This window comes from Megalops cyprinoides, chromosome 4, assembly GCF_013368585.1.
Source record: "Megalops cyprinoides isolate fMegCyp1 chromosome 4, fMegCyp1.pri, whole genome shotgun sequence".
Taxonomy (NCBI): domain Eukaryota; kingdom Metazoa; phylum Chordata; class Actinopteri; order Elopiformes; family Megalopidae; genus Megalops; species Megalops cyprinoides.
In genome coordinates, this window is record NC_050586.1 from 29,881,806 (window position 1) to 29,894,687 (window position 12,882).

Below are 12,882 nucleotides of genomic sequence, written 5' to 3' on the forward strand. Positions count from 1 at the left end.
TGTTCCTGCAAAAGCACACTGGAAGAAAAAAATAACATAAAATAAAAAAGGATTTCCAGAACCATGGAATACATTCAGAATATGAAAAAGGAAGATTTATATTTGAATAATATAATGAATAAAAAATACTTTTGAAAAATAATGCATCATTAGTTTACCAATGAATATATACACATACAAATATTCCTCTAAGAATGCTAGTCTTGCACACACTCCTTAGGTGACACCATCTCATGACCTAGATGTAGGGAAGACTTGAGGTGCTGCTCCCCTGAAAATGCCTCATATCTTCATAAGCAGATATTATTGGACTGAAACATTTACAAAGGCATCATCAAATGGATTTGTTCTTTTATGTTTTGGATTCTGTGATGTAGTTACTCATATATGGGAGAATACTTGCCTTCCCTAATCTAGTCAGGTAGCACACCTTAACTTGGCGTAGGGCTTGAATAGTGTTATGCTCACACTCACTGGTCTGGGAGTGTTCATTCACATTTAATGGATATAATTATGTTCTGCTATATTGGAAGTCGCACTTGATAGGAGCATCTGGTAAATGAATGTAACGTAACGTAATATAATGTAATGTAAATGTTCTTTGTTTTTTTTTTTTCAATTGATCTATTGACTTTTTAACTGAAAGTCCATTAAAGGTTGATGAATCCACTGCCACTATTAGGTACAAGATGGAATGTATCTGGAGAGCTGATCTTCACTGCACAGATGCAATGCTGAATGTGAAATCAGTTAGCATTATGGTGTCTCCCAATCAAATTTTTAGCACATGGAATAAACACAGCTCCACCCTGTGTAATGGTATCTCTCTATCAAATCGTTATCAATTGTCTTACTCTCCACCCCCCATTATTGTTCCTCTGGGAGGTCTTGAGGAGTACTTTTGTTCTGCTTCCCTCAAAGAAGACTAACATTTTTTATACCAGCTGGTGCAAATATATGCGTTGTTTCTCACTGGCAGTAACAAAATCAGAGGGGCTGATAATGAATCGGTCTGGTAGGAGCGAGAGCAGGCTGCCCCAGACACCATCCATCTCTGTGTGGAGAGACAGGTGCTATGGGGGGAGGCATCTATATCCTTCAGAGTCAGCAGGACAGGGAGAGAGGAAGAGAGTGAGAGAGGGAGGGAGCACTGTACGGACCAGGGCAGGAGTGAGGGGAAGACAAGACTTCAGCAGTCCCCAGGGAATTCAGTGCAGCTGGGAGCCCATAATGGCAGACTGCATATCACCAACAAAATCAGTTGCCTAATTCTGACACATGGTGACATGAAGTACCGTAACCACAATCTACACAAACAGGCAAAGCCCTGACCACATTCTAAGGGCTAAAACACTCCCTCACCATCTTCACAAATGGAAATCAGCAGCTTGCTGAAATCCTTTAAGCACACAGTGTGTTCACTGAACCTCTCTCCTGCAGGAAAGGGGAGGGTTGTTCACCGTGGCCTGGTCTGACAGCAGAGATCCCCCTGTGTTCACTGCAGGCTTTATTAGAAAGGTTACAGCCAGAGGCATTCTGCTCAACCAACAGCTGTGCCAACATCTCATGGAGAGAGTATGCATCTTCTACCACACAAACACACACACACACACACACACACACCAACGGCACATTTCACCTTTCAGTCCTGTCTTCCTCTCCTCTGCAATGGTCACATCTATATTATTATTTTAAAGAGAGATCAGAGGCTCAGAGAGGAATTCAGGACAATTGACAATTGTTTGTCAATGTCTGCCTCTAGAAAATTGTGGATGATTTCAAGACTGGGAAGACGATGCTAATGTGATATACACCACCATTAAGGATAAAGTGCCCATGACCTGTGAAATCACAGGAAACAATGATCCTGTGGGATCATGCTGGGAGATACCTGCCCTAACATTCTGGGGCTTATCCCACATATTTCTACTTAACATGTTCAGCAAGGACACCATTCATCATATGGCTTATGCAACACTGTCCTTGTTTATAGAGCCGAGACAGAGCAACACTTAACCTCAATTAAAACATGACTTAAGACACCATTAAGGACAAGCATTCAGCCCATTAGGTGAAGGCTAAAACAGTGGCCATTATTTTTCTACTGTAATAATAACACTGCAATCAGCACTTGACTAGTGCTTGGACAAATGTTTCCATCCATGAATCCATCCCATTTTATATCTACTGATGCCCAAAATATAAACATGGATGTTGTAACAGACTTTGTAGTTAGCTTGATCACTTACCGCCACCAAAACAAAGAACCTGTACTACTATATGCTATACATATTGTAGCTATTTAGCAAGCACTTGCACATTAACAGATAAATTGGAGTTGGTAATAAGGTCCTATAATATACTACCAGTGAAACGCCATTTTTAAAGAAAAATCGAGTTCTTTGGAGCAGAGACTTCTGAACTGAATGCAATCACAATATGTAAGATCATTTTTAAAAAAACTCTTTTGTATATAATGGCAAATTATGTTACGCAGGTTCAGTTAGTTTTCAGTTAGTAAGCTAGCTTGATGCAATTATCTGCACAGTCTCATTACAGTCTCATTTACTGTTACAGTCTCATTTACTGAATGCATTCTAAGGTGAATTTGTTCTATTAACCTATTTTAATACCATGAATACTTATATTTAAGTTGCTTGCTATAAAACAAATTGGTTGTGATTCCTATGAACTAGATATTGTGCAGTACCACCATACTAACAAGTGCACATGGTCTTTTCAAATCATAATTTATCAGCCTTTTGAGAACAGTAAAGTTCCTAGCTCATCATTTGACATAAAGTAAATCATAACTTCTGTTCAGTGTGTTATGTCCTGAGGTGGGAAGCAGAGAATTGGTCATGGTTGCAGTTATTTCTTTATAGAATAAAACGTTTGTCATTATCAGCCATATGAAAATAAATTACGACTTTTCAAGTGCTGTAGCCCAGCTGAGCTATGTGACAAATATATACCATCAGTGGCACAGAAACTCATCATATTGGCAGAACACAGGAATCAGCCATGATCACTGCATCAATTGGATGCTGGGTCTTGCATGAAGCATTTGCAGCATCTGTGTACTTAAATCAAAATGGCTATTCCACGCTCGCATGGTGAACTGGGTTACTGTGTCACACGATGCCACAGCGCTATCATGTGACATGCTCTGTTCACTGGAACAACCAGGATGGTTTTCTTGACCTTACTTTAGCTTGAGAAAGCTAATGCTCCCTGGTTAACACAATGCGACAGTGTAGTTTTGACTGGTGTGGTCTTTGAGTGGTGTAAGGGGGAATAATTTTGATTTCCAATAATGATGTGTGACAGTCATCTCTTTGCTACACGACTATGTAAGCACAAAGCATCAGGAATCAAATATCACAGCAGACCCCTGAAATGACAGGCTGTGGTGCCAGATGTGCACACACACACACACACACACACACACACACACAAAAGCACACCTCTAAGGCAAACTCAGTTACTAGCACCCTGATGCAGAGACTTAAACATTGTCTTGGTCTAGATATTCAACCAACCAATTGGCAACCTTGTACTGCAACCATTTGAGTTGCATGAAAGCATGTGTCAGTTTAGTTAAGGCAATCCAATATATGTAGAAATAATACAAACAGATGACAATAATCCAGTTATACTTTCAAAGTAGATTAATATTACATCAAATGATTGTAGCAGAAGGAAAAGAAAAACTGCCAGTCACTGCCCCCGACCATGAACCTTCCGTTTCCACATCGTGGCAGAGTCTTCCTCAACCGCAATGCACAGCCTTAAAGTATATCAACCTTTTATAATGTCACTACCTTACAGTGTTCAAAAGTTCTCCCTATTCTGTCGATAAACGTCATCCTACATCTAAACTCGTCTTGATTTCGTCTGCGGCGGAAAAGTGAGAATTTAATTATCTGAGCAATTAATCTGAGCAATTAATTATGAGCAGAGAGGCGTTATGGAGCTCGACACAATGTGTAATGATCGACACCGGTACACACACAATATCTGCGTTTCATAAGTTTCTGAAACACATCAACACGTCAATAACACAAATACACTGTATATCGCAGTGTGTCATCCCTTCATATGTGTCTATGGCTGTTTCCAAATACACGTTTACTGTTCCGGGCGAGCGGAAGACGAAAAGCATGTGGGTTACATAACGCCAGAATGAACAACATGTTTTGGCCGCTTCTTCCCAAGACTTCGAAATGATTGTCATTGTTTCCTTTTCCGAATGGCTGTCGTTAGACTTTAACCACTGTGCGTGTACACATGAAGATCAACCCACACAACATGTATCCTACAGACATGTACCCGTCTTATAATAAAAGACCGTTTGACAAGATTTAGCCTTGCGTCATTGCAAGAATTCCTAAAGCGGGTAAAGCGAACCTCCCGAAAAATGGTAACACATCGATCAAAACCTCTCCTTAATTATAAAACCACAAGGTCTTATTTATGTCAAGGGTTGAAGCGTTTGCATTTTATTTTCACCTCGTTAGAGAGGATGTGACATTTAGGCTAATTTCTCTTAGTTTACCTCATATTCACCGTCATATGAGCGATCTGCTATTTTAAATAGTCTACAGTTTTTGCCTTTTAAAAAGACAGCATCACAACCGTTATTGACAAGATACAAAACCACGCCTTCCCACGGTACCAAACATGCTGAATACGGTGTGTGAATTATTGATAAGCACCGGACACCCCATTATTGTGACCCATTAGGGACGTTATCTCAATAATTATGAAATATATCCTAATCGCTATTGAAAAGCGGAACAGCACTGCAAGCGCTAGACATAATTCGAGATGAACGTGATCTTTATTTAATGTACGAAACGTATAGATGGAAGTGATGTCACATAGCCCGTGTGTTGGAGTCTTTGTGCTTTCACTGGCGCGGCAGCATTTTCTGGAAACCGCATCATAGACGAATTGTTCAATTTCATAAATAGGTTAAATTGGTCTTGTAAATTAAACACACTCTAATAAATGTAAATATATATTTTCCGCGTATCGTCCGCATGGCGCAGTATTTTTCCTTTCAATGAGCTATGCAGTTATAAGAGGTGAAATGTTGCATAAAACAGGCGGTGGAAGAATAAATTACGTAAATAAAATAATGTCATACAAGGCCATATTTTCAAACAAATAAATGCAATGTAACATGCATGCTCTCCATCTCACCAGCAGCCGTTCAAAGTAAAGGGATGACAGCGCGGTCATTACACTTGTCTCCGATGAGATTCATGACAGAGCCTATACGATCTAGCCAGTTTAATATGCCAAGCCCGCTATTGCATTATTCGCTAGATATTTATAATATACAGAACTGAAACATCAATCCACTTACATTTAATTTCTTCTGACGAGCTTAGATTTTCATTTTACAACATCCAAATGTGCCCTTGATGACAATAGCGACGGAGAAATATTCCTTAGCATTTCGAAGACGCCCACAGTATGATTTTCTATCACCGACAAACAGCGCACCCTCAGACGCCGCTTCGCTAGGGCTGGGTAGGGCCCGCGGCTGCAACGTCACGGACGGAGGGGGGTCGGGTTCGCACGCCCCTTGCTCTGCTATGTACTTCGCAGAGCACAGAGCATAGTAACTGCATTACATTACATTGTTGTGATTTAGCAGACACTGGGTTTAGAGCAGTCTGCAGTAGCACCGATTTGCAGGACACGCGTGACTGCCTCATTTACAGTCTTAAATTCATGTAGTACATGCTTAACGAGTACATCAGCGGCCCTTAATTAGAGATGCGGTCTCCCATTTTCTCCATTGACTACAGTGGTTATACTTTAGTCTTAAAGCCTTATGTCTACGATTGTATACGGCTGTCTGAGAGAGGCATACCTGGAGTACGGCCGGTAAGCGGCTGGCACACTTCACCTGAGAACTCGGGACACCGACACTTCTGAAAATAAACAATGCAAAGCGCACATGTTGGTTCAAGAATCAAACTCCCAATGCCGTCTGTAGAAAAAATAGCAAACTTTATTTTTTGGCAATTTGTTTGTCCAAAAAGTACATACAGATAGTCGATTCAGCCTTGATATTTCAATAAGATACATATTTCCAATATGAGAAAAGATACATTGACACCCATGAACACTACCCTTACAAAAATGTTTTACAGAGCAGGTCAGATTACTGTAAGAATTTACTGGACACTCAGCAAATTCTTACAGTTATGGAAATGCTGACATTATAAATTGTATTTAAAAATGTACTGACTCATGACCATTTGAATAACAGTTCTTCATTGCTAATTGCCCTCAGCTGTATGAATACATTATGTTAGATGTATAAAAATTATTGTTGCAAGCAGGTACCCAGTTGAACACAACATTTCTTTTACAGCCTAGTCCTGTGTAAAGTTTATGCAGTTTCTCATTTAGTGTAAACCATCTTCATCACAGCTACAATGTCCTCCATTTGCTAACAAGATGCTATTATGTTACCAAAATGCTACACCAGCACAGTGAGGGAATTATAAGTGTTTCACCTGGCATCACTCAATGGTGAGACCAGCTGTAAACTGTAGTGATGCATGTTCAAGTCCCCCCCCCCCCCTAAATTTAATGCCATCTAACTTAAAATCTAAAGTCAAAATACATTTTTGTCCCAGAAATTACATACACACAAAAACCTTCCACCAAGAAGAAAAAGGCAGTTTTGAACATCATAGTACATAATTTCAAATTAATTTCCTTTTTATACTAACATGTGACACCCTCTTATTTTTAATTTCAATGTTGACTGACTTGTGTTCTATCCAGTAGTAGGAATGAAAGTGTCTACATCTAGATCTAGTGTAGCTGTATAGTACATCCTCTGCACTGGGGCATGCACAGATGCACTTGTTTTGCTAGACCTCTCCATCTGCTTCCCTCTGTAAATGGAAATAATAGATGACCCCAAACGCCACGCCTGAAGGAATGATGTCTTTGGCTTCAGTCAGGCGTGATGACATTCCAGCAATATGGCGCTTTGCCATGCTGCTATACAGGGAAATCACGGGGAAGGGACTTCCACAGAAAAGACCGAGCAGAAAAAAAATCCCCTCAACTGTACATAGCAGAATCTCACGTTATTATTTAAAGGTGAGCACAATAAAAAGACCTTTTTAAGGTCAACACTTCATGCCTTTGGTATCAACAAGAGCCAGCCTTCATGACTAGTAATAAACACTGTTTATAGACTTTTCACAACATTCACCACTCCCCCACCCTGTCAGAAATACACATAAAGTACAGTACTGTCCATCCCAGCTGGGGCGCGTACAACGTTCCCTGAACATTACAATAATGGTGAATACATCAAGTCAACCTCACAAAAGGGAGAAAGAGTTGATCATTGCTGTCTCAAACATCTGAGTTTGAGACAACATTTCCAAGAAAGCTTTTTTTTATGAATGAAAAGGGGAGTCAGACTGACAACACAACAGCCCTGTAAGTCCAATCCAATGGACACAAATTAGTGTTATTGCTATACAGTTTATTGCTCTCCCTTATTGTGAAGATGCAGTGAGTTATCTGTGTGGGCTAATGTCTGTCTATGCCAAGAAAAGAGTCAAACTTTGCCTGCAACCTGAGTTTCAGTTTGGAATATTTGCACTGGAGCAAAACACGAACTGTGGCTTGAAAGACCATTTCATGATTTACTTGCATTGTATCAATGTAAACTTCTAATTCTACCCATGAATTAACACCTCCTTTCAAGTGACCAACAGTGTTAAGAGTTAAACAGCCAAGAAGAAAATGCAAATAACTTGAGTTTGTCTCAGTGACTTTGGTTGAAGTTAAATGCTTGAGGGGAAGTCCACTGTGCAGTTTCTTGTACGATTACATGATGTAAGCTGGATGAACCAAACAGAAAAAGTGGCATCATTGTTATCATCATCATCTTGAGTGCTTTTCTGCATGACCAGCTAACGGGGAGGGGAGATGGGTAGGGCCACTCTGATCTGACTGAATCAAGTGATTCAGCCTCTTGATTACAATGTCTGTCTGGAGAGCAGCAGCAGGGGGTTCAAATGGGTAAACCCCCACATGGCTAATTCTGGGTCAGCCGTAAGTGTCCTACAGCCACCTTTGTTGAGCCTTAAGGGGGAGGTCATCATGAGTGAAATAAAACTGCAGACTGTTTAACTGGACAATGTCCTTGACCAGACAGGTGATATCCACTTTCCCTAAAAACATCCGTGTCCATGGGAAAGGACTGCCTGGTTCTGCTTGCTCTATATTTGTGTGCCAATCTGCTGACTGATTCTGAGTGTGTCATACTGTACTCAGCTTTGCTTTCAGCACACATTTCTAGGAGACAGCTTTTGTCCATAGTGAGAGTGTTTAAGAGGACACCACTGCACACCTCTGAACCCTTAAAGACTGCTTTGTTCCAATACAGTCAAAAGGGAGAATAATTCAAACATTGAATTAAGCCCTTAGGTGTTACTTTAAAGTATCAGCTCTCTAATTAATGTCTTACTTTGTGGGAGAAGTACTGGTCCAAGTATTGTTTCTATTGTTTTTCGTACAATCGTGTTCAGAGATTGTACTGGGTCGTGAAACCCATTCTTTTCAAGAATGTAAGTGTGTGTGACTGTTCTGGTGTGTGTGTGTGTGGCCCCACATTTCCTTTTGTGTAAACAGGTTCAGAATAAAGAGCTCTGGCTCCTGCATCAAGATGCCGGTTCTCTGGTACGGTACATCTGGAGCGAGGTCTCCGCCTTCCTGAAGTTCTGCAGACGGTCCGTGGGACTGTAGCCGCCAGACCGGCCGGTGTGGATGAAGCCGGTGGAGCGACCTGTCGGGCTGAATCCGGCCGATCGGGCCACAGGTGGGCGCCGCAGGAACCTCCCAGAGGTCACAAGGTCGCCGTAGCCTTGGGCATGCGAGAAGGCGTAGGCGGAGCGCCGCGAGCTGGTGCGTCTCATTCGGACCCGGCTGGGAAGAGGGGGTGGGGCAGCTTTGGCCTGTCTCACCTTGTACCTCACCTGAGGGGGGGTGGGAACGGGAGCGGAAAGGGGAGGGGAGGTTCGGCAGACAGGTCAGAGGAGGTCAATGAGACCGGAGAAAAGTTGGTCAGAATAATGAATGAGAAGACAAAAGAGAAGAACAAAGAATATGAGTAAAAGACAAGCACCGACTATTTCTACAGTGTACTGGGGCCCCTATGCCCACAAAGGCCTCATACCTTTAAGTACAGTGCAGTACATGCAGCCGCAGAGGACAGCGGCACAGATTACTGTCCAAGCAACGCAACAGCACATTATCTCCTCATCCCCCTGCTCTAATTCTGTCCCTGCTCCACTCTCTGACCCCTCAGCTGGACTAATAATACCCACAATCCACCATGAGCTGGAGGCCAACCACGAGGACATCCCACAGAAATAGAATCTACTGTGGGAGTGAGTAAGCATTTCTCCAGACACGGGTCAGATACTGCCACTGGTAGCAGGGGCACTCTGTGTGATTACTCTCACTGATTACTCTCCCAGAGCCAGACAACTTCACCTTTCGCCTCCTGTTTCTGACTAGAACAGCAACACTACCAGGGGGGACAAAGTCAACAATTATACCCTCATGCCGTACTAGAAATATGTCCAGTAATTTCTTTCAAGTTAGGAGGTGATAGGGAATGCCTTGGCTTCATAAACTATAAGTGGTTTCAGAACTGCTCTCATTTCCAAGCAGAAGCATGGTGCCCTCTGTGGAAGATCTGCTGATGCATTCACTTTCTCATAATCTCTCTCACTGCCTCTTTCTCTCTCTCTCTCTCTCTCTCTCTCTCTCTCTCTCTCTCTCTCTCTCTGTCAGGTTCGGATATATGGACAAGGGGGTGGGAGGCTTGTGGGGAGGTACAGATGGCCCACCTTGTCGTTGATGGTGGGCCACAGCTGGATGAGCAGGAAGCGGTAGGCCACAACGGGCAGCACGCACAGGATGGAGGTCAGCAGGATGGTCAGCCAGACGTTGGGCTGGGTCAGGGAGTTCCTGGCCGTGCCTGGTATGCACACGCAGTCACATGCAGACACATACCCAAACATCCAGTCAAACACAGACATGGGCACGCACACAATCACCCACATACACACAGGCATAGAAATAAATAGTCACACATATAGACACACAGACATAGACACACACAGTCAAACACAAACACACAGAGAAACACACAGTCATACATAGAGACATACAGCCGCATAGACACGCATAGTCAAACAAATACATATGGTCACATCAGCAGTTCACACGGAGCAAAGATGGTGTATTGACTGTAATTGAATAAAGACTGAAGTAAGACAGCCTTTTTCATGTGGTTTGATACTACAGATCCATACCATTAGTCCCAAATGAAATGAATCAATGGGAAGAAACCAAGACAACATAATAATAAAACAAAATAACTCACTCACTAACCCTACAACCCTTTTTTCACCAGGGCACAGAGAAGGTGAGTAAACTGAGTTGTCATGGAGAAGTCACTAAGACACATATGAGAGTGACACAGAGGGGGCTCTCACCAATGAAGGGGAAGGAGGCCGTGAAGATGAGGTACATGCCATTGCTGTAGAAGGTGAAGGTGACAGCGAAGTACATGGCCAGACTGCCCCACACAAAGAACTGGTTCACTGCTGTCCAGTAGGACATGTCTAACCCCAGCTGAAGGACAGACGCAGACAATCAGTCGCTGGCACAGAAATGCAACGCAAAGATTCAGCCTGGCCAAGACTGGACATGTTCAGTTTTGTTGACATTCATGTAGCTTCATTTATGAAAGAATAATTTATATGCTTATTTATCATTTGTTGATTTACTTACTTAGTAAATTAAGTCTAGTAATATTATCCACTCAAATAGGTAAAATAGTTTTGCCCATTAAGTTTCATCTTTGATTGTTACTGGGGGACTCGGGGGACTCAAGATTTGAGAGTGTTGTCATCCTTATAAGAGCAAATCATTTATATTATTTACATAATATCATTTAACTAGCTTCTTTCGTGTGAGATGCTCCCTCATACTGAATGTTATCTGTGCCATTCTGTTGTTAAGAGGACTATATCAAAATGAATTTGATAGGTCAATCAATGGATTCTGTTCACTAGCGTTTTAGACAGCTTTGGGCTTGTTTATAAGGATGAAACAGACAGACAGACTGCACAGGCAGACTGACAAACAGACACACAGACTACACAAGTAGACATGACAGACAGACCGACAGACTGCGCAGACAGACAGACAGACTGCATCTGGATGCAGACAGACAGACAGACTACGCAGGCAGACAGACCGACAGATAGACAGACAGACAGACTGCACCTGGACGCAGACGGCGATGAGCAGGCAGGTCTGTGCCAGCAGGGCGAAGGACTGGTAGTCGGCGATGTCCTTGCCGTCGTCACGCACCGTGTCATACATGGCGGCGTAGGGGATGAAGAAGAGCACCAGCGAGCTGTAGCCGCTGTGCAGGGCGCAGCGTACAAAGGCCGTCTTACTGAAGTACATGTTGAGCTGCCCGGGAGCGTAGAGCTGGGGGTACTGGAAGCTCCAGCGGTCATTCACATCCTGAGGAGAGACAGAGACACGTGTATATAGTGACAGACACATGCAAATATGCTTACATACAAACATAAGCACAAACATACATGCCTATATACTTATATATATGCATACACACACAGACCTGCCTACATAAGTACATATGAATACACACACAGGCACACACACACACACTAGAACAGACACATATACACACCCATGCAGATACACATAGACACAGACTCAGATGTACATGTGATAGTTGTAGGTCAGGTTAAATGATGTCATTCTTGCTTACTTGGTCAAACAGACTCATGCCCAGCACTGGGAGAGCAGTGTACACCAGGTTGTACAATGTGATGAACCATTCGTCATACACGGTCTGCACAGTAGACCAACACACAGGTTACATAATACAATTGACCACATATGATTAAGGAACACTAACACACAGGTTACAATGAACCACTCCCCTCACAAGAAAACTCAAACAAAGGGTATAATGAACCATTCACAGTGAAGAAAAACTACAACACATAAACCTTTTACTGCATGGAAGGAAAGGAAAACCTAACACACAAGTTGCAATTAACTACTTAACATACATTAATAATGTTTAGACTCCAGTAAACAATTCACATTACATAGTCAAGGGAAGCTAACACACGCTACAATGAAACATTAGCCATCTACAGTTAAGTTAGACAAACACGCATGTTATGACGTACCATTACTGTATAATATAATTTAAAATAAAGATCTATAAAACCAGCATCTTTACAGGAAGATTTGTCCAAGGGTCTTTACAGGTGAATAACCGACTCTCTCTCACCTGTGCAGAGAAGCCGCAGAAAAAGGCGTACCAGAAGTGGACGAAGGTGAAGGTGAAGTTCTTGTAGAAGAAGTAGCGCAGGAACTTGCACATGCGCAGGTAGGACCAGCGGCCGTGCACCAGCAGGAGGCGCTGCAGGTAGCGGAACTGGGCGAAGGAGAAGTCACTGGACAGCACCGCCTGCATACCCTCCTGCCCGCTGATACCAACACCGATGTGAGCCGCTACGGGGGGTGGGGGGAGGAGTGGATGACGTAGGAGAGGAGAGTGAGAGAAAAGGACAGAAGAGAAGAGCATGGGGAAGGGAGAGGGAGAGATGGGGGGGTGGGGGGCAGTCAGGCGGTGAGGTGGAGGGAAGAGCCGCCATTGTTTTATAGCAGTGACACAAACGTGGAAAGAGGGAGAGAAAATAGAAGAGAGACAGGGAGAAAGAGAGAAAATAAGTACCAGTATCAACCATCACACTCACAACACAT

At 42.7% G+C, this 12,882-nt stretch overlaps 2 protein-coding genes across 3 annotated transcripts in view; both read right to left on the minus strand.

The window, feature by feature from the left end:
* LOC118776358 (iporin-like) overlaps positions 1-5,504 on the minus strand; it is a 33,679-nt gene extending 28,175 nt beyond the window's left edge. Inside the window, exon 1 of the mRNA XM_036526671.1 lies at positions 5,375-5,504. The gene's annotated coding sequence lies outside the window, so the exon portion shown is untranslated. The remainder of the gene's footprint in view (positions 1-5,374) is intronic.
* A 583-nt stretch (positions 5,505-6,087) lies between these two features.
* Positions 6,088-12,882, minus strand: part of LOC118776905 (probable phospholipid-transporting ATPase IM) — a 31,845-nt gene continuing 25,050 nt past the window's right edge. For both annotated transcript variants that reach the window (XM_036527540.1, XM_036527542.1), the window contains exons 23-28: positions 12,407-12,630; positions 11,873-11,956; positions 11,356-11,601; positions 10,560-10,698; positions 9,909-10,039; positions 6,088-9,029 (exon numbers count right to left, since the gene is read on the minus strand). In XM_036527540.1, the coding sequence (XP_036383433.1) occupies positions 8,715-9,029; positions 9,909-10,039; positions 10,560-10,698; positions 11,356-11,601; positions 11,873-11,956; positions 12,407-12,630 (1,139 nt within the window). In that variant the 3' untranslated portion in view covers positions 6,088-8,714. The remainder of the gene's footprint in view (positions 9,030-9,908; positions 10,040-10,559; positions 10,699-11,355; positions 11,602-11,872; positions 11,957-12,406; positions 12,631-12,882) is intronic.